The sequence below is a fragment of the Heterodontus francisci genome, chromosome 3 (assembly GCF_036365525.1).
Source record: "Heterodontus francisci isolate sHetFra1 chromosome 3, sHetFra1.hap1, whole genome shotgun sequence".
Lineage (NCBI taxonomy): Eukaryota > Metazoa > Chordata > Chondrichthyes > Heterodontiformes > Heterodontidae > Heterodontus > Heterodontus francisci.
Window position 1 is genome coordinate 45,471,870 of NC_090373.1, and position 25,230 is coordinate 45,497,099.

The window sequence follows — 25,230 nt, forward strand, 5'->3', positions numbered from 1 at the left end:
AGCTGACATCAGCTGAGCATTTGTGCTGTAGTTTACAAAAGTGGCACATCCAGCAGGGGGCAGATTTTCTTTTAAAAATTCTCAATTTTTAAAATAAGTGTTCATGGGATATGAGCATTGCTGGCAAAGCCAGCACTTGTTGTCCATTCCTAACTGTCCTTGAGAAAATAAGTAGAAAACACTTCTAATGGATTTTTAACTGCCTAGTTAAACTCAGTGCATTTTTAACTCAGTGCAGGAAACAATACTTTTTCAGAATTTGTTACTACCATATTTCTCCTACTCAACTACAGACTCCTCTGTCTGAGCAAGTGGCAAAGCAACCTGCTTCTAGATGCATACCAATGCTGCTTCATCCAGCTGCTAATAGGTATATAAAGATGGCTCAGTAACAATCCTGCCTGCAAATTCCTCTCCCTTCTGGCGGGGCGTGACATTGTACTTCGCTCGGTAACCCGCTGCTAAGATCTAGAACTTTTCAGTGCTGCTGTGCACTTTCCAAAGGATTGTCTTGGGAAGTACTTCGCATGGGGCAGGTGGGAAAATAAATTAATTTTAAGTTATGGCCATCATTTTACAATCATCTATGTAAGGAATCGAGCCAGTGAAGTTAAACAAGAGGATATTATTTGAAATTTTTTCTTTTGAAGATATACTATCATATGAAATTGGTGATCTTGTCAAATTCAAAACCCCCTCAATCCCTGCAAACTCCACCATTGTCTGCAGATTTCCTTGCCAATAGCATGGATTCCAGGGGGTCTGACAGTTCCAACAGTTCATAAGCTGGTTTGAGCTCACTGCCCCTTATTGTTTGAAGCTCTGGGATGCACAAGCATTTCCCAGTCAGTCACTGAGTGGCCAAAAGAGGAGGATGTTCGATCCGAGGGCAAGACATATTAACCTTTCCCTGAGGCTGCTATTAACTTCGATACAAAATGGAAACATTCTTCAACACGTACTTCCCATGGTGCTTCTCTCCCTTTTAAGGATTCAGACCTTAAATTGATGGTCATAGCATGCATATGTCGTACATACATGTATCTTATTCTTGTGAGATTTGCCTTGGAGGAAGGAGTTGGGAATTCCATTTTCACTTTTAGACTCTCCATCACTTTGCTCTTCATAGCTCTCAAACTCACTGGAACTCCAACCATAATCCAAAGAACTTGTCGCAGCCTCATCTCCATGCTCCACATCATCATAAATTAGTTCTTCTGGATCTGGCGACAAGGTACCAATTACAGACGGTTACTCAATTGTCATTTCAAATCTTTCTTCTTGTGCGATAAGTCTATCAAAACAAACACTCATTTTGACAACAATGGAAGGCTCAAAAATAGGGCATTGGTACATTTACACATATCTTCATAATTAAGATATCTATATTTACAGTGAATGCACACATCTGTACTTGGGACAATGCTAGATATATATATTAAGTTTATTTTCAAAATATACATTATTTGACATTATGCAAAAGGCTGGAGAATATTTTTGCCATCTCAGCACACAGTGCTACTGTTACGACCAAGTCAGAAAGAGGTCTAGGGTTCCCTTTCAGCCTTCACCTGGTCTTACTGTAACAGGATTTTATTTTAAACACAATGTGTTTTTAGCTCCTCCTTGGTGAATCCTTGTTCACCGCTTTCCAATTATAAGGCAAAGAAACCAGCACAAATAGGCTTTCTTAGGTTTAAAGAAGAAAAGTTGAAATTTATTAAACTTAAACTGTAATTCTTTTGATGCCTACAGATACACGACACACCCACGCAAGCATGCATACGCAATACACACATGCAAATAGAGACAGAAAAGAGAAGAAAAATAAAGTGGAAAAGTTTGAGGCAATATCTGAAGAGTTTTTGTTACGGTTCTTCGAGCTTACTGTAGAGTCCTTGGTTGTAGGTAGATCTTGCTTTTCATTGGGGCCCAGTATTCTTCTTAAACCTTGTTCACTGTAGAAGACTTTTCTCTCTTGGTGTTCATGTATCTTCAGTGGATTCAGAGGTTTGTAAGAAAGCGATTGGAGCAGACAGGAGAGATCTTCTCAGTTCAGGAGCAAACAGCCACTCTTGGAGTTCAAACTGTTTGCACAATTCAGAAAAACCCAGGATGCCAAGCAGGTTAATCATGTGACTAACTGCTCTGACCACATCTTGGATTGTATCATTTTAGCAGTCTCTGGAATGCTCCTCTTACACACAATGCTTGGTGATCAAGGTCCATTGTGGGTTGACTGTTTCAGGGAATTGTCCTTTGTCCTTCTAATCACCGTCTGTTAATATGCAAATATCTTTTCCAGCCATGACTGATCTGTTTAACAAATCCTTTCTTCACTCCAGTAACAGTTTAAAATCACTGTTCATGACAAAATTAATATGTCTCATTCTTGGCGGGTCGGGGTCTAGCATGACACTACTATGAGAAGAATACTCTTCAATAACTTATGTTAAATGTGCATTGTAACATTCAAGGCCAGAATGTTTATTGCAAAAAGACATAAGCCCATATTAACTACCACTTGCCTGTTACTGATGCATCTGAATTTTCTCTTGGCACATCATCATAAATTACTTCATCTTGACCTGTGAGGCATGACAAAAATTATTCAGTTAGCTTGTATATAATTTTAAAGAGAGGGAAAGAAAGATGGAATTGAGAGAAAGTGAGAGCAAGAGGTAAAAGAGGCAGAAATAAAAAGTTTATTAAAAAAAAACTAGAATAATTAAAATCTGAAGGAATGAGATTCGGCATTTATAAGAGTTATTTTTCAGTGCCAGAGTAGTTGCTTGGTAGACTTATCACGCTCATAAAAATTTATTTGCACTGGAATGGACAAGTCCTAAATTTTTCTAGAGAGTTTTGTGGGTAGCTAGTGGGTTAGTAGAGCAAATTCATGCCGTTCCATGTAATTCAATGCTAAGTTGGTGAGATACTGTTATAGCGAGGCTTCTGGCAGAGAAACTCAAGACAGCGGGCTGAAATCCAAAACAATGGTGGCCCTTTCACGGAGCTGCCGCGATATTAAACATGGCGGCTCATTTAAATAACTCGGGCGGACCCCCCACCCCACCCCACCGATGACATGGAGGGGGCGGACAGTCTGACCCGGCAATGGTGTCAGCTGCCTTTGCACAGACGCCGACGACAATTTTGAAGAGCTTCGAGCCCTACATTGCAATTTAAATATTTAAAGGAATACTGATTTTAAAAAATTAAATGAAGTGATCCTACCCTCTCCTACCTAACCCCCCAATAAGCATAAAATTAATTACCTGCCCTCTCCTCCCCCAAAACACACTTTGTGCTCCCAACCTATCCCCCCCCCCACCAAAGTTCATCAACTTTGAACTTTACCCCTTCCCACCACCCCTAGACCAATGAAATGACTCTGACGCCGCTCCCCACCTCCAATGCACCCCCCCCACTGAAAAACTTACCTGCCTCTCCCTCCCCACCAGCATTCTGCCTCAGATCCCCGTTGCGGGAGTGCCGGGCACAGGCACCAATATCACTCCGGGACAGATGGTGCGAGCGGGTAAGTAATCAATTTGTTTATTTAAACACTTTACATTTGTAAATTTTGCTCCCGTTGCCAAGCAGTGGGAGGGAGCCATCAAGAGGCCTCGCCACCACCGGCAATATCGGGCTGGGCCTTCCCGCTTTGAGGCCCGTAGCAGGCCTCTGCCAGAGGCATTTTCCACCCCCCCCCCAGCCACAACCCCTGATGTCGGGGGGGGGGAGCTGCAAAATTCAGCCCAGCAACTTCCTGAATTCCACAATTAACTGTCCACCTGCAGTTATTGGAAGTTGCTGTCCAATTTACACTTTCATAACAGTGGGCGCTGATAGCCTTACTTCTGTTCTTATTGCAAAATCTAGGCCCTAGTATTTGATGCTCAGTAGAAAGTATGACAGATGGTGTTTGTGCAAGTGATGATCTAGATAATGGCGATAACTGCAACATATTTAAACTAATGAGGGGCTATGCAAGGGGTAACAATGTTACTACCAAATTTAAAGACATGAAGACTTGGAGAAGGTGGACTCGGCTACTGCACCGAGTAATAATTATTACAATACAGAAGATATTTGGAATATTTTAAAACATTACTAAAAGAGAAAGCAGCCTGATATGTACCCAAAAAGTTGTTATAATCTGGAATGTGCAGCCTGAAAGGGTGGTGGAAGTAGATTCAACAGTAACTTTCAAAAGGGGAAGTAGATACATACTTGAAAAGGAAAAGACTGTAGGGCTGGGGGAAAGAGCAGGGGAGTAGGACTAACTGGGTTGCTCTTCCAAAGAGCCAGCATGAGCATAATGGGCCAAATGGCCTCCTTCTGGGCTACATCTCAGTGATTCCAAAAACAAAAACAAAAAAAAAAATGCAATCCTGGTGGTTGAAGAGTGCAGTGCTAATAATAAGTATACTTTAAAAAGACCCAACTTTCAGGAAAAGAGAGGCAACTATATCAGTTTTAAAGTCACTATGAATGGTACAAAGAAGGCTAATTCACAGTGTGTAAGTCAGTGTCGTCACTGTTGCTCTCAGTGTCCATATGGTAACTGTCAACATCATTATCTACAGCCAATGCAACTCCTGAAGCAGTGGCAATTTTCTGTGGATTGTACAAACGGTTATGCTGTTGCAGGAATCACCACCCGCCCCCACCCCGAGATGACAAGGGAGATGCCCATGTTTTTAGCTGGAGATACACCTTTAAGTCAGAGTTTGATCAATGCTTACCATATTTATTCCTTGATTGACATTTCTCTTCAATGCTTGACTGGTCTACATTTCTTTTGTTGAATGCTCTCCACATTCTTTTTTTTTTGGAACCTCACTAATTAGCACATTAGCTCACTTAATTGGAATTCATGCCCAACGTCTCTGTGCTGAGATGTAGCAGTACTCAACTATCACTAGTTTCTCAACTGCACCAGTGCTCTTGACGACACATGGCCAAATACTTTCTCTGGACTGTTCCAAAGTCAGGAGTGTGTTGTAGAGAGGGAGCATACTAGATATTTTATCTGCGGTTCACAGTCCAAAGTGGGAGACACACTTACACACATGGACATATTGTAAGTTGAAGATTTATGGTGTTTTAAATAATAATGCATTCTTTATGTTATTGATCCATACCCTCTAGCCATGCTGTATTTGCTGGGTCTGAGGCCCATTTGGTAAAGGCATCTTCTGTTTCCAAAGCAAGGTAATCTTCACTATAATAAAATGGAATAAAAGAATCTGTAACACAGTGTATTTTTAGTGAATTCATTGGTACAAGCTCAAACAAGACAGGTATTCACTGCATCCACAAGTCTTCATTCTTGTGACTGGACAGCATCCAAATGCTACAGGCTCTTTGAAATGCCAGCAATAAAATACCAGACTTTCACCAAACTTCTTCCAAAATGCCAAAGTGCTGGAAAAACTCAGCAGGTCGGACTGCATCTGTGGAGAGAGAAACAGAGTTAACGGGCTGGATTTTACCAGCTCCCTGACGTCAGGGGCCATGGCCCCAGCCATGACACCCATGGGGCTCGCCCCATTTTACCGGCAGCAGTGAGGCCTCGTGGCAGCCCTCCCACCACTCGACGACGCAAACATAATTTAAATATTTAAATAAATGTTAATGAAAGCATAATTACTTACCTCGTTGCGACAGCCTGCCCACGCCGATATTCCGGCCAGTTGCTGGAAGTCCTGCGCCTTCAGATCTCCGTTCGGAGATCTTAGGAGGAACACTGGTGGGGAGGGGGGGAGCAGTGAAGTTGTCAGGGCGTGGGCGGGCGGGAACAGCAAAAACATACGCGATTGGTGGAGGGGATGGTGGGAAGGGGTTGAAGGGTAAAGTGGAGAAAGTGCTGGAGGGAAAGGTTGAAATCAAAATTTTAATTTTTTTGACTGGAAAGGGTTATTTAGATATTGATTACTCATCAGGGGGCATGTGAGAGAGGGGATTTAAACGGATCATAAAGTTTTAATTTTAATTTTTTCCCACCTGTACCTTTAAAATTTGAAATGAATCGGAAGGGCTTGAAGCCCTTTAAAAATTGCACTGGCGCTGGATTCCATTGCCGGGGACTGAGTGCCCGGTCCCTTTAAGTCATCAGGGGCGGGCATTCCATCCCCTCCATGTAAATGAGCCACCGCGCTAAATATCACGGCGGCTCACCGGTATACATCTCGCATGTGCGCCGCACCAATTCTGAAGCTCGCCGCCAATCTCGGCAGTGAGGTTTAAAGGTTCAGCCCAATGCTTCTCTCTCCACGGATGCTGCCAGACCTGCTGTGTATTTCCAGTATAATAAATTAAAAGCAAAATACTGCAGGTGCTGGAAATCTGAAATAAAAACAGTAAGTGCTGGAAATACTCAGCAGGTCTGGCAGCATCTGTGGAGAGAGAATCAGAGTTAACGTTTCAGGCATTTCCAGTACTTTTGTCTTTCTTTCAGATTTCCAGAATCCACAGTATTGTGCTTTTATTCTTCCAAAATAACATGGTTTATATAGTAAAGACAACATGCAAAATTAGTTAATATTGTATCAGTAAAGTACAATTGTCCAACATTTCTGGTCATTTTGTTACTATGGATAACTATTTCTTACTTCTAATAAGTTCCAAAAGCAGAGTAGAAACAAATCTGAGTTCTAGTTTTCCACTCGTAACATTACTTGATTCATAGAATGTGAAGCAATTTAGAGTATGGGAGCAATTTTAATGGAAAGCAGGATCGCTGCAGCCAGGAACCTGTTCAGCCACCCATTGAGCTAAAAAAATCAGCACATCAGTAAAGAAACACACTGACACATTTGTCTTAGAGATAGAGGGAAGGAAGGAATTAATGAGAAAGAAAGAGTAGGACAAAAAGAGAAATAGAGAAGAGAATGAATTAGACAGTGGGAACGAGGCAGACAACAGTTACAAGAGACAATGTGGTGAACGTCCTTGTGGTTTCTCCTGCTCTACTGCCATAACTTCGTGAGGAATCCCATTTACACCTGTGAAAATTCATCCCCAACTTTTTTGGGTAGATCAATGTCATGAGAGAACAACTTATAGTCCAGAGAGATCTAGAGAGGGGGAGAGGTTTAGTGACAAATTCCAGAGCTCAGGGTCTCAGCAACTGAAGGCAAAGCCGTCAATGGTGGAGCAATTAAAATCGGGGATGCACAAGACACCAGAATTGGAGGAGCACAGATATCTCGGAAGACGTAGGGCTGTAGAAGTTACAGAGATGGAGAAGGGCGAAGCCATCGAGCGATTTGAAAACAAGGATGAGAACTTTAATGTGGAGGTACTGTATCATGTCTACAAATCAATGCAGGAATACAGCACACTGCAACCAGAAGATTCTTAACTGACCTTTCCACAAACAAAGCAATAGTTCCAATCACCAGCCTGAACAGTTATTAACCTTTGACTGTCATTAACCTTCCGCCATCAATATATTCAGTGGCCACCCGCCATATAATCGCAACAGCGTGGCTCCCGTGGGGGACAGCTGCCACACTCTGCACCCGCCGCTGCCACCGGTGGCGGGCCAAGAAAATCCAGCCCAAGGAGTTCAAGCAAAGAACATCTTCCCTTGTGAAAATGCAGCACTTCTAAATTATTTAATCGCGAATATAAAATGGACACAAACTTACCCAACGGGCTGACTATTTGACTGAGTAAGACTGGCATCAAAATCTTCACTTTTAAATGGCACTGTGAACATACAGGAAATAATAACATTATTAAAAATGTCTCTTCAACCTAGTACCTGTAAATCCAGGGGTGTTGAATACTAAAGAATATATTTGATATAGTTAAATTAACCGGGCTCAGGATAAATAGGAGTACCACATTGAGCAAGTTTGCACCTTTTCAAACAGAGTGTTCTCCCATTTAGTTTATCTCGCCCTCTTTCCCCACCCCCATACCAATCTTGTAGAATTTGTATTGAGATCTCAGATACGTTTATTGGATCATATAAAAAGAATCTGAAGAAGCTAAAAAGCTGTAGGGTGATTACGTGGGAGTTGCTCTGAAGGTTAGCATTTCCTTTTGTGGTTGGGGCAACTGGTATAGACCTCTTCAACCTTCCTCTCCAAATCTCATTTCATCTGAACCTCTTGCTACTGGTTTGCAAACATTCCAAGCTATGCTAATTTATTTTTATACATCTTTGTATATGGATTCAGAGAAAAACTACATGCATTTCTGAAGAGAGGAGAGGTTATGGGACATGGTATGTTGGTTGCCATGAAAAAAAAAATCAGATGGTCTAGTTGAGCATCATGACCGTTCCCTCTTTCTAAAATGTCTTAATCCTTATAAATAAAACCATATACAGGAAAATAATGAATTACAGTTAACAAATCTTATTGCCGATTTCCAATGTTTACAATGTAAACACCTCACCTTCCTCATCGACAGAAACATTTCTTATTAAAGGGACAGGGGCTGAATATGTAGGAACCAGCAATGGTACATTGGATGGTACAGCATATCCACAGGGAACTGGCACACAATATCCAGTAGGTAGCGGATGACCCGTTGTCTTATTTTCCTGGTGGCTTTGTTCTGCTGATAATTCGACTTGATCAACTTCCTGGAGTGGTGTAATATCGACAACTGAATATGGATTCACTTTCGAAAGTGGTGCATCAGCTGTGGCTTGTGTTGATGAATGTGGCAAACTGGTAGCAGTATCATTTTCTGCAAAGACAATCACATCTTTCTTCAAAATATATTTAGATCACCTATTAACCCAGCTCAATTTTTGCAAATTATTTTCTACTAATTTCTTCTTTTGATTAAAACTAAAATCCTTGCAACCCACATGCATTTGTCAGTTGAGAGCATGTTAGAAACCAGAAGCTGAATTCTCTTCAACAATCACATCCTAAATCAGGTGGGATGGTAGTGCAGAATGAGAGAATATTTGAGCAGTGAGGCCTACCACCATCTCACTGCCTAACTTGTGTTTCCCTCCTCCAGGAGGATCATTGCTGGCCATTCTGTCCCTGACAATTGCATCCAAATACCAGGGGAGGGCCCGAGACCATGTCTGATTTCCCTACCATTTGATGGCATTACAGCCATCATGTGGAAGGTGGTGGAAGGTTCACAGAAGTATTGGCCCCAAGATGCCCCCATGGATGGAGGAAGAGCTTTGTAGTGTCCATTTCTTCCCCAATTGTAGTCCTCAATTACTGTGCTTCATAGGCCTACTGATCTTTGGGGTGCTCTACTCTTTTAATTGATCAGCTGCATCTTCTGGTGCTGCACCACCACTGGGATTTTGCAGCTGCACAATGGTGGGCTCTATATTGGCAGCGAGAATTCCATCATACATCTGTGATGAACCTGGACCCATTTTCCCAGTTTGAGATTGGGCAATGTTTGAAAGGCATACAGAAATCCTGCCCCTCCAGAACACCTCTGTTGGGAGGAGGATCTCAGCTCTGTTCTCAAGGCATCTGTCAATGGTATCTATACACAGCCAAGGAGACTGGCCAGCTTTTCCATTCCTTCTTGTGGAGAATCACCTTCATTTTGCTCTCCAACTCCTGCAATGGGAAAACCTGCAAACTGGCAATTGAGAATTCTGCTTCCTTTTTTTTTGGTTTTCCACAAAAACTTTGAACATATTTAGGAAAACAGAATTTTAATTGTTCATTCCCTTTCAAAAGGGAATTGGATAAGCAAAAAAGTTTGCAGGGGAAAGGATGAAGGAATGGGACTAGCTGAGTTGCTCTTGCAGAGAGCCGCCATGGACAAGATGGGCCAAATGGCCTCCTTCTGTATTGTTCTGATTCTATGATCCTATTACTATGGATTTGCAAACAATCAACAACTCAGCTGCAGGATGACATCATATTTCGTGTCATTAACTGGACATGTAAACTACATCATTCGAACTACTACTAGAGTTCCGAAGAAGGGTCACTGACCCGAAACGTTAACTCTGCTTCTCTTTTCACAGATGCTGCCAGACGTGCTGATGGTTCCAGCATTTCTTGTTTTTATTTCATTTGAACTACGGATAGCTCATGGAATAAAATCAGAACTATGTTTGCTTCACCTTCTTGGCAAGAACCTGACACTTTACCACTGGTGAACATGGCAAGCATTACTACAGAGGAAGAAACAATACCTTTTTTTAAAAAAATCATGTGAGAGTGTAGGATGTGGAACTCACTGGCAAAACCAGAATTTATTACCCACCCTAACTGCCCTCGAGAAGGTGGCGGTGAGCCACCAACTGACTTGTTTGCGAGGCCACTTCAGAGGGAAGTTAAGAGTCAACCAGCTTGTTGTGGGTATGGAGTCACATGTAGGCAAGACCGGGTAAGGACAATAGTGAACCAGATGGGTACTTACAACAATCTGGTAGTTTCAGGGTGACCATTAAGAGATTAGCTTTTTTATTCCAGATTTATTGAATCTACTGAATATAAATTCTCCAGCTTTCATGGTAGGATTTGAACTCATGTCTCTGAATCATTCGTGCAACCACTAGATAACTAGTTCAGTAGCATAATCACTGTGCTACTGTACCCCTGCAGGGTCTTGGAATGAACCAATTTGATAATTGTCAAGAACAGTATCTTTTGCTCTGACAACTAGATCTCATCTTACAGGGACTCCATGGTGTTAAAACCTATTCTGAAAGTTTACTATTCCTATTCTCATGCATTGTTACATGCGTTCAGCTACCATAAGTTAGCAAAACTAATCAACAAACCAAGCCACTCCATAAGGTAAAGATGGGTGGGGAGCAGGGGAAAGAGAGAATCCCTGGTAATATTTTTGAGATTTCTAACTGAATAGGAATGAACTCAGATACCAATGGGAAGCAGTCTTGTCCACTCAACTGAGAGCAATGCCATGCAAATCACACTTCCCTGCGGACAGCCATCAAAACATGCCTCCAGAAGTTAGAAGACATCATCTTTATCACCAATTAAACATGAGAGTATTCCATTAACAGAGAGGATTCCACCACTTTCCCATTTAGGGCCATTTGGATACACAGGCCAATCCTCTGGTTGGGCCTAGCACCAGAGTACAAGGCATGAGAGATGCTTCAGCTGCTGCCATTGGGACTTTTTGACTGCTGCTAGAAAGTCCTGAGTATCCAGGTGGGGGTGGAAACACTAAGCCATGCTTAAAACTTGCATCCGAAAAAAAAAATCATACTCCTCTCACCAGGTTTCTTCAGGCCCCTTCACTGGAACACCCAATGCTCCAACAAAATGAGGCAGGAGGTCAGGAACACCCATCCCCCTCAGGTCTCATCTGCATGGTTTTGGCAAACATGCACCTCCTCCAGGCACAGACCCAATGGTTATTTTTTAGAACATAGGAATAGGAGTAGACCATTCAGCCCCTCGTGCCTATTCCACCATTCAATTAGATCATGTCATATCTGTATCTCAACTCCCTCTAACTGCCTTGGTTTCATCTCCCTGACCTAACAAAAATCTACCAATCTTAGTTTTGAAAGTTTCAACTGACCTATCCTCAAGAGTTTTATAGGGGACAGAGTTCCATATTTTAACTAGCCTTTGTGTGAACAAGTATTTCCTGACATCACCCCTGAATGGCCTAGCTTTAATTTTAATGTTATGACCCATTGCTCTGGACTCCCTCAGCAGAGGAAATAGTTTCTCTCTATCTACCCGATAAACTCCTTTAATCATCTTTAACAGCTCAACTAAATCACCACTTAATATTCTATACTCAAGGGAATACAAATCTAGTTTCTGCAACTTGTCCTCAAAACTTAACCTTTTTAGTCTCGGTATCATTCTAGTGAATCTGTGCTGCACCCCTTCCAAAGTCAATAAATCCTTCCAGAGGTGAGATGGCCAGAACTTAACACAGTACACCAAGCGGGGTCTAACCAAAACTTAATACAACTGCAGCATCATTTGAAATAGGTCAGTTGTTGTTAAGATCTGCAACTAGTCTATTTTTAAACTAATACCTTGTGCCATTGCATCAGGGTCTTGATCCAAATCATTCCTGTGTGGAGGCAAGTTATTTGTTTCCGATATTTCATAATATCTATTGTTCTCAGGCAATGCATCTGAAGTTACATTTTCCTGTATCGAGTTTTGTGTAGTGCAGTGTTCCGTCTCATTTATAAACACAGGCACAGGTTCAGAGGTGGGCTCTCTGTCTGATTCTGGTATCTCATCACTGTCAAAATCAAAAACTTTGCCCTCTTCATCGTCATCATCATCATCATCGTCATCGCATGGAAGTTCATTTTCTAGCACTAAAGAAAAGTAGAAATAATACAATCAGGAGACAGTTTCCAAGATAATAAAAGTTTTAACTTCCACTTAACAACATGCTGTACTGTGAACAGAATATCAAAAAATATATTTGCAGTTGATGATTATTGAGATGCAACTAAAGAGATACTTTAAAAAAAAATCAAAATCAAGCTGAATGGACAGGCCGTTAAGCCAGATACTATCAGGGCATGGAATACAATGATGTAAAGCAAGAATAGTGATGAAGTGCTTTCAATCCAAGGGGAGAAGTCCTGAGTCAACACAGAGTTTTGGAACATTATGTCTAAAGCATGTTTTTTGTAAGCAACCCACAACAAAGCACCTCTTAATCTCCAAAGATTTTGCTTCTAACAAATACTTCCTTCTCAATCTTGTTTCTCCTGTTCACCCTCTTTTATGCATACTTTATTATCTCTGAACTAAACTTTTGACTTTGCTGCTTACAGGTGTCCCTTTTTGACCTTTGCTTCTTCAGGCATCTTTGTGAGCATTTAATACCTACAGTTTAGCAGCTCACCTCAATAAGCATCAACTTAATTTTCAACTGCTGTGCAGTCAAACTTACTGCTGCTTGTGGTACACTTTAGGTTTTAAAAAAAATGATCTTTACTCCCCTTAATTTACCCAAGTGTTGACCTGTAGGTCAAGGCTTTACGAGTGGCATTCTCTCACTGTGAGGTATTTCAATTGTCATGCCAACTTGCTTTGTTGAATGATAATTTTCTTTAATCCCCTGACTGGAGATCTGAATTTATATTTTTTGAAATTTGAAAAAAAAAGAATGGATAAAAGATGATGTTGTAGCAGCTTAAGATAGCCACCTAATTTGCAACACTCTATCCTACATTGCAAGGCCTGTGAGGAGGAAGACGAAATGTCTTCCAGCAAGAACCAAGACCCAGGAAGTTTAAGGGAACTGCTTGTTCTTTTTCTTTTAGCAAGAGAAATACTGCTAATTATTATGTTTGAATCACTGAATGGCTGTCATGTGACAAGCCCTTCCTCATCTGAGGTTTTAAGCTTGTGTTTCTCTGCAGTAGCAAGGAAAAGCACTTGGACTCTGACACGTGCAGACCCAATTAGGGGTCTCTTTCTCTGTCGCTTCATTTCAGCTTGCAAGCTTCAAATCCTGCCTGTTGACTGACCACCTTTGCATACTCGGCTACAACCAGAAACCCCACTGGAGGAAATCATTCACATCGCTGACTCCAAGTGACCCCCCCGAACCAGCCATCTACCTCTTCAAACAAAGCCTCAGGACACTGCATTCAGCCAGAAGCCAGCTGAATCACTAAACCCCTCAGATTGTTTAACCCTTTTTCCTATGGGCTCCAACTCAACCAATCTGCCTTTCTCCACTCTGTAACCAGTTTGTATGTGTGTAAACCCCTAGTGTGTGTGTGTGAGTGAAAGTTGGTACGTAGTTTATTATTTTAATTAGTTCAGTTTAAGCACAATAAAGTTAACCTCTTTCTTTGCTAAGTTCAAGAAAACCTGTCCGATTGGTTCTTGTTATGATCATAGCAAGTAAGTAATCAAACACCTACTGAATTGGCCAGTGCATTCACTTTAAGAATTAAACCTGTTGTGGTCAAACAAGGAGAGGGAAAAGAAGGAAGCCCTTCGACCCCTCCTCACCTGACCGTAACACAATGTTTTACCACCAGTTCTGCTTTAATTTCTTACCAATACTGGAAGGTCCAATGAAAACTATTGGTTAATTAGATTTAATAATCTTCTGTTTCTATGCATCTAGGTGCTTTTAATCTATTTTGTTGTTACAGAAAGTCTTCAAATTGATCCCCTACTTTAGGGAATAGCAAACTACATGAAGAATTGAGCAGTTATGTTCAATATCTTTTTAAACACTTTCAATAGCTGGAGCTGCAGTCAGCCCATAAGAAAAACAGGAAACTTGATGGGGTAGTGTTGCCAATCTAGAGATGATTCAAATTCACAAATTGCCAGAAATACCAGTAACCACACCCCCAGAATGCTAGATTGTGATATGCAAATCCTTTACAAATAATCTAGAAGTATTCGAAATGAGTTATTCTGAAAGGAGCAATTCTGTCCTGATGGTTAAAATTAAGTGGGTCTATTTTTGCTTTTCACAATAAAAACTATAAATGGATAGTATGCCAATTTAAGAAAAAGGCCTCAGGCAGGAGGTGTGTAAACAAACTTTAGGATTCCTGATAGACAGCTTTCTGCAGTTGTGTTAGATTTAAATATCAATTGGTAAGTCAAACATGTGTGCACATTATCTGCATTTTCTTACACCAAATTTCAACCAATTAGATGTAATTGTCTTGTACTAAATGCTCTTGCAAATTCAAAAATTACAAATTTCAACAGGGAGGAGAAGTCAGATGAATCTATCAGAAATGATTCCAGTTACTTCAACAGCATCTTCCTTCGTCATGGCCTCTACCACCAAGAAGGACAAGAGCAGCAATTGTTGTGGGAACACTATCAACTGCAAGACCTCCAAGCTCCCCTCCAAGGTACACAGCTATTGTGGCTGTAGCATCACCACCAGAACTGTAATGGTTCAAGTAAAAGGCTCACCATCACTTTCGCAGGGCAGCTTGGGATGGGCAACAAATGCAAGTTTGACCCCTCATCCTGAGATCAAGTGATTATAATAGCAAGGAGATTAAAGTCATAGAAAGCATACAATGGAGACACCAGGACAATGACAGGGATGGAAACTACAATTATGAGAGAATTGAGACATGGGACTATTTCCACTAGAGCAGAGAAGGCTACAAGATTTAATAGAAGTCATTGAGCATTATTTAAGGGTTTTGCTCGTGAATTGGGAAAGAACGTTTCCTCCAGTTGGAGAGTTTAGTGACAAGGGATGATCAATTTAAAACTGTCCCCAAGATGATGAGGAGAGATGCTAGCAGAATTTTTTTTTTTAAATGTAGATGGCTGTTTGTGGCAAAGCATTCCATGCTCCGCCACAGAGTGTGGCTTAGGCATCATTAAAGCCAAAATGATAAAATATTTGAAGACAGCGCAGGTACATGACTATGGGGAAGGTGAAAGGCCATGGGATTCGTTTTGGATTGCTCTAACAAAATGCCAGCACAAACACAATGAGCGAAATAGCTTCCTTCAATGCTATCAAATTCTATGCTTAACTCAACTGATTCAAGCTTATTTTAGTCTAGAAAGCCAAAGCATTAGTTACCTGAAGTGGTTTGTTCATTTTATCTGGCTGTAAAGAATAAGGCATGTCCACCTGACAAATTCTAACAACAAGGCAAAGGCAACCACGGTGATCTTTCTCAAAGAATTTCAGCATGGGATATTTGGGAAACTTCAGATAATGTGCACCTCATCATTGAGAATCAAGGAGTTAAGGAGATAAAAACAACTTTGGTGCCAATCTTACCCAGGCATGATTAGGGGCGATCCACCATCAGAGATCTGGGTCATACACCTCGCAGAACTAGGTCCCAAACTCCAATTCATCCCAGTTGGCTCTGCCAGGTTTAGAATCAACCAAACCATCCCAATTTCCTGGCCCAAGAAATCAATTTCCCCTTTTTTAACCCCCTCAAAGTTGTTATTTACGAAACATCAACTACCATAAATTGAACCAAATCAGTCAAATTTCTTCATGTCCTTTCAGCTGCCATTTCCTTTTTCATTCAGGTTAATATTTCATTCTTGATTTAAATCTGTACTAGAAATGACATTTATAACCAGCAGAGAAATACATAATTCTGGCAAAAGTCAGTAAAAGTAACACAAAAAAAAACTTCCTTGATGTGAGAAATGCTTGCAAATATTTTCCTGGCCTAGAACTGTCCATTCGTCTGGAGCTTGAGCCTAGAGTTACACCACTCACCTGGGCTTGGGTGCATGCATATGCTTGTGCATCATGCAGCATGGAATTGTTTATACCCTGCTCTAGTCAAACAATATCAACTCACCAGAACATTTGCAAGTGGCAACAGTTAAGCATTGCAAGACAGTGGTGCAAAAAACATTTTATAAACTTTTATTTTTAAAATAGATTCAGCCATTAAATAAAAATTCTATGCTAATAGTGTTGTTAAGAATGAAGTGATTTTTGTGCATCACTGAGGGGAGCAGCTATTTCACGGGGGACAGAGGAGTTTTGATAAGGTGTGTTGATAATCTTGGACATTGTGACAGCAATCAGCCAGCTAGATGGGCTCACACCGTGGCTAATGACTACCTCTTCAGGTGCTGGTTAATGGAGACTTGACAGTGGAGGAACCCCCTCCCTGGATATTGCTACAAGTACTACAGATAAATAGTGGGAGATAAGGGGAAGAAAAGTATCGTATAATTATGTTAAATTATGGAGGGGAGGATGAGAAAGAATCTTCAGCAAATATTGCTAATCTACTGAGAGAGCTGTTATAGAATTCATACTTTTCCAGTTATTTACATCATAAGAGGTTTGCAACTGGGAAAAACAAAGGTACATGCACCTCAAGCAAGTTTTGTGAAGTGATAGGTAACCAGTGTTATAAACATTAATTATATTGTTGCGGCCTGTTATCTTTCAGTGTGAGAAAAGTGTGCATTTTTTTAACCCAGAGTCAGTCATATCAAGCACTAACCCAGTAAATTTGCTGTTATATTTATGCAGGAGTGGAAGCATGGTAAAGTAAAAATCAGCAATTGCATTCTAGGTTTCAGACCGTCATAAGCAGCACCATAGCTGATCTTCTGATTTGATTTAAGATGTATAATTGAATTCAGAAGCCTTTGACCATGAAATGATGATTTAAACCTAAATCACAGGTCACCTGGCATCTCAGCTTAAAATTTACTGCAGCTTAAATTAAGTCATCTACAAATTGCCTCTACACAGAATGGGTGATTATCGTCAATTTGTGGAAAAAGTAAATTGTTTGTCGGAGAGACAACACATGGATATCATAAATTAATTGCTTGCATTGACACTGTGACAGCTTTTCTTGGAAAAGAGTGGGTCAGTCCACAATAGATATTTAAATAAATGCCACTTCCTGGCATTTGTTGTTGCCAGATCTGGTTTTAGTACCAAGAAAATCTCAAACATTTACATAGAATACTTGTACCTTTAAGATAATCGTTAAATCTTCACAATTTATCTTTACCACACGTGCCAACACAATATCCATGTAGGTTTTATTATGTAAAAGTACTGCAAACAGTTTACCTAGTAATAGCAGGTCCAACTGAGACCATCAAAAGCACAACACTGTGTTTGGAAGGCAGCATGAGCAGCTGCAAGCATTTTCTCCCCCCACAGAGGGCCTCTGAGAATTCCCCATTTTCCGCACTATGTGAATGAGCACTCAGAAACAACTTCCTTGACCATACTTTGCAGAAGACTGAGTATACACTGCAACTGTAGCAATGATGGAAAGTGGCTGCATATTGCACCAATGCTAAAGTTGTAGAGTAAATCTGGAATCAGAGTTCAACCTGACTCTGGGGTGAAGTCCAGCAACATGCCCTGCTCTGGATCATTTTTACTAAGCTACCAGCCAAAAAGATGCTCCTCCTCAGATCAAGTCAACTACAGTGAAACCTATACAAAAGGACACTTCCAAACAACAATCACTTCTTGAGACCCAAATAACTTGCATGTAAAAATACACAAGAGGCACTCTGAAACCACCAACACTCGCAAATTATGAACTACAGACAGCATTCAATGCACCAAACCCTTTGACAACTTAACACGGGACACACGAGTCAGCACGAGGTGGCTGTGGATTTTGTGAAAATAACAAATTTTGTGAAATTGGGAACTCTTTACCCAGCATTCATAGCAGCTGAGAAATCGCTCTATCCCTCGGATTGAACACTTGCGTGGCTCTATCTCAGCGATACAGAGGTTTCTCTGCTTTTCTGGATGCTGGGTAAAGAACTCCCCATTTGACAAAAGCCATTTCTGCCACAAAGCCTGCTGCCACTTCAGTCTGACCTGCCCGCACTGAACTCTCCCGCCTCCCGAATCAAGGAATGCCCATATGGACCATGAGAGAGGCTGTCCTTTCCTGCCCCAGCACCATGTTCATACACTCTCATTAATTGCTGACAGCTCCTCTCCCCCTGGCGTTGTCTTCTTTCCCTTGGCATTTGATGGTGGATCTGCTTCTTTGAGGAGCTTTGGCTTTGAGCTCTACTATCTGTAGAGTGTTGAACAGGCCCGAGAGTCCCAGCTATCAGTCAGTCTCTCTGCTCAACCAGAAAACTGTGGTTTCACTCCAACACATCATGTGGCCTGTTGTGTTTTCACTCCCAAATGTTCTCAATCCATTCTAAGGCTTTGCTTTGGAAGCTTCAATATACTGGTACAACCTGTCTTCACATTTTCCTCTTGCTTTGTCCTGTGACTGCCCTAATATTGTTAAATAGAATGGAGAAACTCACTACTGAAGCTATATTCTGCTACAAATGACAGCGGTTTGAATTTACTGTCAAACTGTTAAGTGAACAGCTGGTGTGTGGGAGGGGGATTCTTAGCATTGCTGCAGTTCATTAGATGCTGAGCGTAATCTCAGCTGGTTCTTCAATCTGCAAGATTGTTGGGAAACAAATTTACAGTACAATGACCGTTTTGAAAATGAGGGCACCTGATACCAGTCCCGAAAGTACCCGTAATTTACAGGTGTCATTGGACATCATAACTGGAAATATTCCTTCACTAAAGCAGAAAGGATCTTCTTTAAAGACAGGAGTCAAACATTTAAGCCTTGGAGACTGGAAAAATGTAGTCTAGTTTGACAGGAAAAGCAGAATATGGAGAAGGAACATGTGACAAAGTATAAATTCAACAGTTATTCCACTTTAAAACCAACTTCATCACCAAATGCATGTGAGACAAGTTAGCAACGACACTTTACACAACAGAAAAACAATCAGAAATTTTATATACATATCATGGAGACAAATATGATGAGGATTCATGTTATCATAGCATAAAAGAGCTTTTTGAACTTATAAAAGAATGATGTTAAAACTTAAGAGGCAGCAACGTGTTGGTTGGAGCGAAGGATTTGCATCAATTTAAAGCAAACTGACCACACAGACACAGAGTCGGCTAACAGCCCAAAATAAATTTGAGAAACAGAATGAAACTACCTTGGAGATTGTTACATTTCCTTTATTTCATAATTCTGAAATGTTAAAGGAAAGATTACAAAGCTCTCAACCAGTCAGCTGGATTGTTACAACAGCTTCTAATGACAGCAACAGCAAGCAGGACAATTTGTTCAAGATAAACTATTTCACCAGCAAGTGGACCCCAATGTCCAGTGCTCAGCAAGCGGCTGAACTGTGCATGCGTGGAGCAGCGCTTTTAATATCGCGAGGCTAGCACCAAAATAAAAAAAAGCTTCCTATAAGTTGCTTCTGTTGAGCTTAATTGTAATGAACGTGCTATGCTGAAAGATGATTTTAATTCATCTGTTGAAGACAGCTAGCCTCAATCTCTGGGATAATAGGGAACTTGCAGTGGCAGGTACAAGAGGAATAGGAGCAATACCCGAGTGGGACAGGCACCAAAACGGAGAGCACAGTTCAGTTGAGGGTAGGACTGAATGTATTATGTCTTCCCACCTTCAGGAAGTTGATTAGCTCGGTGGTGCTCACTACCTCGGGTCACACAAGAAGAGTATGCATTTTGCTAAGGGCTCATGGTACTAGACTCCAACAAAAGGAGAGAAAATGGCTTATAAAAAAAGCAGAGCCAGTGGTAATAATGCACCTATATGAAATTAATGTACTACTACCCCAAAAGGCACCGAAAATTCTCCAAGAATACAAAGCCATGTTGGATTTGTATGTTGAAAAGATACACAGCTCCTTATATTGGTATGCCACAAAAGCCTGAGAAATTAGAAATATGACAGAAATGTGCAGGCAGGCAAAATAACCAACAGAATAGTTTATTGTTTGAGAGTTAGAAGTTCCATTGGATGCCATCCACCTTACAGACAAAAATTAGAACACATATCCGTTCAGAGAGACCTACTGTCCGCTTGAAACTTGGCACTCGTCGAAACAAAACCACTCCTATAGATTATTTCCGATGATAGTAGTTTTAAATTCTGTTTCCTCTCCTCTGCCTTCTCCCACAAAATGTGAGCACGTGTTTTACAAATGGAAGTATATAGAGTTTGAAACATTATCAATACTCATAAAATCCTCTAGGAAAGCACTGAGTTTATGCACGTCATAGCTAAAGCAGTCACTATATTATGAAGCGGGAAGAGTCGGCATGGAGTCAGTGCTAGAAAGAAAGAACAAGGCTTTAAAAAAATCCGAAGTGCTTTTTCTCTTGTTTCTATTTTCCATTAATATTGAGAGTGGCTACAGTGTTAATTATTTAAAGCCAGAATAAAACAATTCATGATCATGCACCACACCCCACCCACCACCCACCCACCCCCCCTCCCCGGCCCACCACCCCTAAATTTTCTTTCCTTGTTGAAAGACAACTATTGGTCAAAATAAGAGAACTTGAAAGGGTTTTATTAGCACTTAAGGAACAAAAGTTGACTTCAACAAGGAGCCCCCAAACTTCAGAGTGAGGAAATGGCAAAGATGTTGAAGGATTTTGCATGCATTTTTGCACAGGAAGGTGAAAGTAGTAAAGAACGTGGAGGCTTTGGAGAGGGTACAGAGGAGGTTTACCAGGATGTTGCCTGGTCTGGAGGGCATTAGCTATGAGGAGAGGTTGGAAAAACTCGGATTCTTTTCACTGAAACGACGGAGGTGGAGGGGCGACATGATAGAGGTTTACAAAGTTATGAGCGGCATGGACAGAGTGGATAGTCAGAAGCTTTTTCCCAGGGTGCAAGAGTCAGTTACTAGGGGACATAGGTTTAAGGTGCGAGGGGCAAAGTTTAGAGGGGATGTACAAAGCAAGTTTTTTTTACACAGAGGGTGGTGAGTGCCTGGAACTTGCTGCCAGGGGAGGTGGTGGAAGCAGATACGATAACGACATTTAAGAGACATCTTGACAAATATATGAACAGGAAGGGAATAGAGGGATATGGGCCCCGGAAGTGCAGAAGGTGTTAGTTTCGGCAGGCATCATGATCAGCGCAGGCTTGGAGGGCCAAATGGCCTGTTCCTGTGCTGTACTGTTCTTTGTTATTAACAAAACTAAATATAGAAACTGGTTGACGAAGAGATCGTGGAAACACAAGCCATAATTTTCCAATAATCTTTTGAAACGGGAATAGACCTAAGGGAGGGGGTAGGATGGCCACTGGCAGACCTCAAGAATACCAGACACCCCTGCCAACCCCTACGCATGCGCATTCGTGCCCTTTTTTAAAAATAAATTAATAGCTATTGATTCAAATCTTTTGCTCAAACAAGTGAGAATAACTTACATGATGAACCCAGTAAAGCAGGTTAAAAAAAGCTGAGTGATGCTTTAAATCAGGAACTGTGTGTACAAGTGTTGAGACTGCCTAGTAACCCGATCCATTTTAAGGGCAGCAATATCCAGATCGAGAATAAAAGCAAGGTACAGAAAGACATGGAGAGTTTTTAACCAGGCTGCTGTTATGTCTCTCCTCATGGCAGCTACTCAAGAGCAGCATGCTCAGTGTGGCTGTACGTCTATATTAATCATGGCACAAACAAAGGAGTGAGTCTATCATAAGGAGGTGCACACTGTCAGGCCAAGAACAAGGCACATTAATTTTGCCACACGGACATTAAATTTCAAATTTTTGCTGGGGAGAAGAGAAGGCCTGTTACAAGGAGTGCCAGACCTTGGCTGGATAAAACATTTACATACTAACAGACATTGAAGGCAGGGAAGTGCATTCCATTCCCTGCTAAGATGATACAATACACAGAGCCAAGACGTGGTCAGACCAGTTAGTCACATGACTAACCTGCTTGGCAACCTGGGGGTTTCTGAATTGTACAGTTTGAACTGACAACCTGCAGAATGCAGTGTGCTCCTGGACTGAAGAAGACCTCCTGTCTGTCTGCCTGCTCCCATCTCTTTCTCACGGAACTCCAAAACCCACTGAAGATACATGAACCCCAAGAGAGAAAAGTCGCCAACAGCGAACAAGGTTTAAGAATACTGGGTCCCAATGAAAAGCAAGATCTACCTACAATCAAGGATACTACAGTGAGCTTGAAGAACCTAACAACAACTCTTCAGATATTGCCTCAAACCTTTCCACTTTGTTTTTCTTGTGCTCTTTTCTGTCTCAATTTGCATGTGTGTATCGCGTATGCAAACTAGCGTAGGGCGCGGCGTGTATCTGTAGGTATTAACCGAACTAAAGTTCAACTTTAATAAAATTTCACTTTTCCTCTTTAAACCTAAGAAAACCTGTTGTGCTGGTTTCTTTGCCTTATAATTGGAAAGCGGTGAAAAAGGATTCACCAAGTGGGAGCTAAAAACAGTGTGTTTAAAATTAAATCCTGTTACAGTAGGACCAGGTGAAGGCTGAAAGGGAACCTTAGACCTCTTTCTCACCTGGTCGTAACAACACGGATAAGCCCAACAGGATCTTGCGGGGCCACTACGGTGGCCCTGGACCAGGTTTTCACAGGCCCAGGCACGACCAATAATTTCAAATTTTAAATGTTTCCTTAGACGCTGGGAGTTTCAAAATAAAAATACTGGACAATAAGGCGCCGGTTCAAATCGGGTACTGGACAGGGGGCAGACCACCTAAAAACCAGACCGGTACAAAACCAAACAAATGGCTATCCTATGAGGGTTAGACCAATATTAAACAATCCATAAAGGGGAAAGATTAGCTAGGAATTTATAGACCACTTGGTCTTACGTGAGTTGTGGATAAACCTTTACAGTCCGTTATACAAGATGAAAATGGTGAACAATTAAAGCCAAGCGCTAATCGTAAATACAACGAATTTGTAAAGTGCTTAACTAACAACATGTTTTGAGGAAATCTTCATGCATAAATGAACTGAATGCACTGAATAATGTGGGTTTTCAGAAAGCATTTAGTGAAGTGCCACATAAGAGACTTTTTATGAACATTATATGGTATGAAATGGAGTTCATCTGCATGGATTGCACGATGGCTGGGGGACAGAAAGCAAAAGGTGCTTCTCAAATTGGTAGGATTGAATGTGTGGCATGCTCTGGGGATCTGCGCTGGGAGCTTTTTCTGTTTTCATTTGCATAAATGATTTGATCACTGGTACCAGATGAATGGCACTGCCGTTTGCTGATTATACCAAATTAAAGAACACAGACTCCAAGGAATAATACAAGAGAGGAGAATAGATAGGTTAGCAGCATTGGTTGCTGCAGTTCAATGCAAAAAATGTGAAATGGTATGACTTGGGGAAAAAATAATAATTGGAGGCACACACTCTGAACAGAATGGAGTAAAGAGACAATGCAGTGTATGTAGCTGAATTGTTACAGATCACAGTGCAGGTAGAGAAGGCCAAATAAAGGCAAATTGTATTCTATGTTTGATATACAGAGGAAGAAGTAAGAAAATGATGTTGAATTTGTGCAGACTATTGATTAGAGTATTGGGTACAGTGTTGGATACCCCATCATAGGAGGGATACTAGAGTCATGGCAAGGGTACTGCAAAGATTCATCAAAACATTTTCAGCTAGTTTTTAAATTGATGTACCCAGTGATGGCAGATTTCTTATCTGGAGGTGCATTGATACAGAGCAAGTATCGTGCAGAGGATAGGCATTGCACCACAGGAAGCAAGGATTATCCAGGACAATTCTTCTGAATCTATTATTCAAAGCAGCATTGATGCAAGTCAAGGAACAGCTCACCTGCACTCGCAACATTTTAAAAGTGAAACCGTAAGAACGAAATTTAATCAGTACGGGGAAAAATTCCTATAAAATCAAACCGCTAAAGCCCAATTCAAATTTTGTCTGCTGATAGCATAATTTTCAACAAATGAGAATTATGGGCTTTGAATAATTAACCCAGAAATATTATTTCACTAATTCTTATTCAAATATTTTAATGATAACATATTGTTATCATAATAGTATGCTCATCCGTGTCAGACTATAAACCATCTACATCTATAACTAGATAACAATTGAATACAGATTATAAATCTGGCACGAGTGAAACAAATGACTCATTCACAGATCTACAGTGCAAACCAAGCCAAAAGCTGCTTCTAAGTGCCACGTTTACATGATTTTATAACCACTGATTTACAAATGATCCATCCAAAGCTGACACCCTCTCTATATTGACATTTATTCTACTCTTATCTAATACGCATATTTCCACCATCATGGTCATGCCCTCCAGAATCCCCTTCCTGAACCCAGCTGCCTTGGGCTGTCTCTCCATCTTCAAAATCACTTGCAAAACCTATTTCTTTCTACTACCTTCCGAACATTTCCCTTATTCTTTCTTGAAATCTGACCCAGTCACTAGTTAGTTGCTTTGGGATATTGTTTCTATAATAAAAATACTAATTAAATGTAACTTCAAAATTGCAAACAGTACCACAGAGTTAAAGTTCAATAGAATGAAAGGTAAGCAATTAAATGGATCTACTACAGCACTGTATTGTAGAAATCATTAATGTCTACACATTCTTTACATCTGAGAAAAATGGTATTTAAAACAGCAATGCATGATGTTGCTTCCTCTTTCCTTCAAGAGCATCGATGTTGTGAAAATTACTTACACAGCATACCGAATATGTCATGAAAAAAGACTTGCATTTATATAACAACATTTATACAGTAGTCACTGCTGTTATGTAGGAAACACAGCAGCCAATTTACACACAGCAAGCTCCCACAAACAACAATGTGACAATGATCAGCTCCTTTCCTAACAGCACTCTAAGTGTACCTACCCCACGTGGACTGCAGCGGTTCAAAAAGGAAGCTCACCACCACCTTCTCGAGGCCAATT

The 25,230-nt window shown here is 40.9% G+C and overlaps 1 protein-coding gene across 4 annotated transcripts in view; it reads right to left on the reverse strand.

The window, feature by feature from the left end:
• Window positions 1-25,230, reverse strand: part of arhgef10 (Rho guanine nucleotide exchange factor (GEF) 10) — a 346,362-nt gene that overhangs the window by 200,573 nt on the left and 120,559 nt on the right. For all 4 annotated transcript variants that reach the window (XM_068021752.1, XM_068021735.1, XM_068021744.1 and 1 more), the window contains exons 3-8: window positions 11,993-12,286; window positions 8,419-8,715; window positions 7,662-7,722; window positions 5,151-5,230; window positions 2,529-2,588; window positions 1,039-1,223 (exon numbers count right to left, since the gene is read on the reverse strand). In XM_068021752.1, coding sequence (XP_067877853.1) covers window positions 1,039-1,223; window positions 2,529-2,588; window positions 5,151-5,230; window positions 7,662-7,722; window positions 8,419-8,715; window positions 11,993-12,286 — 977 coding nt within the window. The remainder of the gene's footprint in view (window positions 1-1,038; window positions 1,224-2,528; window positions 2,589-5,150; window positions 5,231-7,661; window positions 7,723-8,418; window positions 8,716-11,992; window positions 12,287-25,230) is intronic.